This window comes from Salvia hispanica, chromosome 4, assembly GCF_029641045.1.
Source record: "Salvia hispanica isolate PSC_SH4W2 chromosome 4, Shi_PSC_v1, whole genome shotgun sequence".
Lineage (NCBI taxonomy): Eukaryota > Viridiplantae > Streptophyta > Magnoliopsida > Lamiales > Lamiaceae > Salvia > Salvia hispanica.
The window spans coordinates 11,945,487-11,948,973 of NC_142695.1; the positions used below are offsets into that span (position 1 = coordinate 11,945,487).

The following is a 3,487-nucleotide window of genomic DNA, read 5'->3' on the forward strand; positions in this document are numbered from 1 at the left end:
GTAAAAGTGGGTCCAGGCCCACCTCCGTGCTCTTATTTAAAAGCATTGATGAGGATGCTCTTAGACCGTTCTTGAAAAATATATTAACTAATTTAAATTCTATAGAATACTACAAACCAAGTAATCGATATTATTATCTTAGACACTCGAAATAATTAAATTAAAGATGTAGCCCGAGTTGTTTGTAATCTCGGATTGGACGGACGGTCAATGTTTCTTCAGCGGTGGTACAAGAATATATTCATTTGGACTTGGATTAAATTATGTATATAGTAATAGTCTAATAGGGTGAGCTCAGTCCAATCCCCATAGATCCTTAACATAACCTATCATACAACTTTATAAATAAGAGACGAAGGAATGTATAAAATACACCCAAGTATTTTAACCTAGCCCCCAAATCAAAGGATTTTGACCTAGTGACCACAAGGTGTGTAATTTTCAGTCCTCTCATCTAATAGAGGGGTCAAAAATTCTCTTCCGCTTATAGTCTTGTTCTTCTCTTTCAAGATATCTCTTAGTTTTTAACAAGTTTCTTCCATAAGAAAGTTAGATCCAGAGTTTGGGATATAGGTTAGAAGATCTGTGTTCTAGTATTCAGACACGAATCGTTAAGAGTATGCACTTTCTAATTAGTCAGTCCCGCGAGAGTATGCACTTTCTAATTTTAGAAACTATTTTTTCCCTCTAATGAGGTAACACTCATTTTCCACTAATAATACTTTAATTATTTTTTCTTTCTATCTGTCTCTTACTTTATTAATTTTGCATTAAAACTCATACCCAACCAAAAGTGTATATATTTATGGGATGGAGGGGATACAATACTTATACTTCCAATTAATTTTAATACTAATAAAAAGTGAATCACTTGCATAACACCTTCTATCTTAATGGTATCTCCCTTTTGTTATAAATTTCATTATGTTTTGCGTTGAACTAAAAAAAATATCTAACGACTCTTTTCTCAATGGGTCCACGTTTCAATTTCATAACCCAACATATGATGTTACATTCGACAATCACACTTCCGAAGGCCATATCAAAATAAATGCCAATCAAAACAAGTCATTTCTATTTAATTCAGACAGAGCGAAAAATGTGAATAAAACTAATGATATCTTAGACTCCAATAATCAAGATTAGCAGTAGCCATTGTAGCAGATTGACTGATTTATTTTCAACTGCAGCATACCTAAACTTGAAAATCAGCAACCAACTTAGCAATCAAATCCATGCTTCTTCCAAGTTTTTAACTACCAAATTTTGACATACCTGGATTTGATGCTCACAACTACCAAACCTTGACAAAATTTGATGGATTTTTATTAATTTATCAAAAAGAAAAGTTTTTTAAATCAATGTGGAGAATAGAAGGGTAAGGCAAGGCAACTGAGTTTTCAAATCAAATTAATGGGTAAGAATAAATGCTCCAAACTAACTAGTACAGTTCTCGCCTTGTAACTTAAATGCTCACATGCATACAGCAAGGCAGAATCATTCAATATATTGCCAGAAAATATTGGTAAAGTAACTACTCATATAGTCACATAATCACTTTTAAGACTAATTAAATCACTCTACTAAATAACAGAGCAAGAACCATACTTGTTGCCCGAAGGGGCAGCACAGTTGGTTCCAAAGAGGTAGAATGGCAAGAACAAACGAACCATACTTGTATTCCAAAATAAAATTAACATACATGTAGAAATAATTTCAAAGATTTTGTGAAGTGAAAAGCCAAAAAAAAAAAATTGTGCTCATATTTCATTCATCATAAAGTTTGCCTAATTCACTAAAATTTGAATGGAAAATGTGCTTAAAGATCAGTCAAATATGATGAATGAACAACCTTATTAGGCCTTCCCATGATCCAAAGAAGAGTCCTCCTTGCAAATGATGGTGGATTTGCCTGAGAATCCAAGCTATTGCAGCTCCCAACTTCTTCCTCTCCACCTCCCCACCTCTCCGATGTCGTCCGCCTCCCGTCCCCCCGGGTCCTCTCCACCGGGAACCGGAACGAAACCGCCCTCCTCGATGCCACATCCCTCCAAGTTTTCGACCCCGAAAAACCCTCCTTATTGTTGCCGCCTTGAATCGCCTTAAACGCTTCGAAATCGTTGAATTCCCGCCTCGAATCACAACCCCCGCACTCCGACATCGCCGGCCGCCGCCCCGGCAGCGCCGCCTTCTTCTTCACCGGAGTCCTGATCGGGACCTGCAGCGACGATTTCTCGTCCATTACATAAGCAAAGGAGCCCATGGAGAAGCACCTCCTCGCATCAAAAGCCCCATTGCTACTCCCTTCTTCACCTCCCCCTTCCACATTCTTGAATTTCCCCAGCTTCACCGACACAACTCTCTTGCTCCGATCCTCCTCGTTTACCTCAATCTCGCTAGCGATCTCCGACCTGTCGGAGCTCACACGAGCGATCTCTCTCGAGCTCTCGCTCCCGGATTCAAGAACGAGCACAATGGGAGGTCGAACATTGCTCATCGCGGAGAAATCCTGGAGCAAACACGACCTGCAAATGGGGCAGGTGGAGTGCGAAAGCAGCCACGTGTCGATGCAGTCCATGTGGAAAGCGTGGCTGCATTTCGGCAGCAGACGGAGCTTATCATCCGCCTCGAATTCACAGAGACACACAGCGCAATCGAAGGGATCCTTCGCCCCTATGATTGAATTGTAACTGAAAACAGGGAGAGTGTCGATGAAGGACTGATCCACGCCGGCGTCGTGCAAATTGAAGAGCTGCTGGAGCTGGCCCTGCAGCGCGGTGACATCGTCGATCTCGTCGGGATCTCTGTTTGCGGGCCGGAGAAGAAATCTCACCAGAAGATGGAGCAAGCCAGAGATGAAGAAGATGATGGCTAAGATTATGATTATCAGCAGCATGTTGGGAGTGACCCTGTTGTTCAAATTGAACCCATTTGACTGCGGCGGCGGCGGAGGAGAGAGAAACGGAAGGAATGGGTGTTGGGAGGGGGAAAGATTCGAGCTTTCTAAGCTTTCGACGCTAACCCACCTCATGTTTCTTGACAATGTTGGAAAATTGTGGTAAAGATTCAAACCAACATTGTATATTTGAGGGGATTTGGAGAAATGGGAGTGGTGATGAGAAGAAAAGGAAACTGGAAGGTCAAATTTGATAAAAGGGAAATAAATGTGTGGCAGAGAAGGTGAAGATTTGAATTTGGGTGCAATTAATCCAGCACCGGAACAGCACCCCATTAATATTGGATCGAATTAGCCCCAAGAAAATTAATCCAATGCCACCCTATTAAAATAATGCAAAAAAAATAGAGCTGGGGTTGACTTGGGGAAAAAGACGAACCCCAATGCACAATTAAGTCTACTACTGTATATCAAAATTAATTTAATACTACAAATCTTTTACTCCTTGTGAAATGAAACAGAGCAATCTGAGCTATTGTATTTTAATTTCATTAGCGAATGTAATCACATTCTAATTTCAGTACTGCGATT

The 3,487-nt window shown here is 40.4% G+C and overlaps 1 protein-coding gene across 1 annotated transcript; it reads right to left on the reverse strand.

Moving 5' to 3' along the window:
• Positions 1 to 962: 962 nt before the first annotated feature.
• LOC148927246 (RING/U-box superfamily protein) lies at positions 963 to 3,209 on the reverse strand. The gene has a single exon (XM_089070149.1). It carries the CDS (start codon positions 3,029 to 3,031, stop codon positions 1,820 to 1,822), a length of 1,212 nt encoding a protein of 403 aa, XP_088926275.1. The 5' UTR covers positions 3,032 to 3,209; the 3' UTR covers positions 963 to 1,819.
• Between the last annotated feature and the right edge of the window lie 278 nt (positions 3,210 to 3,487).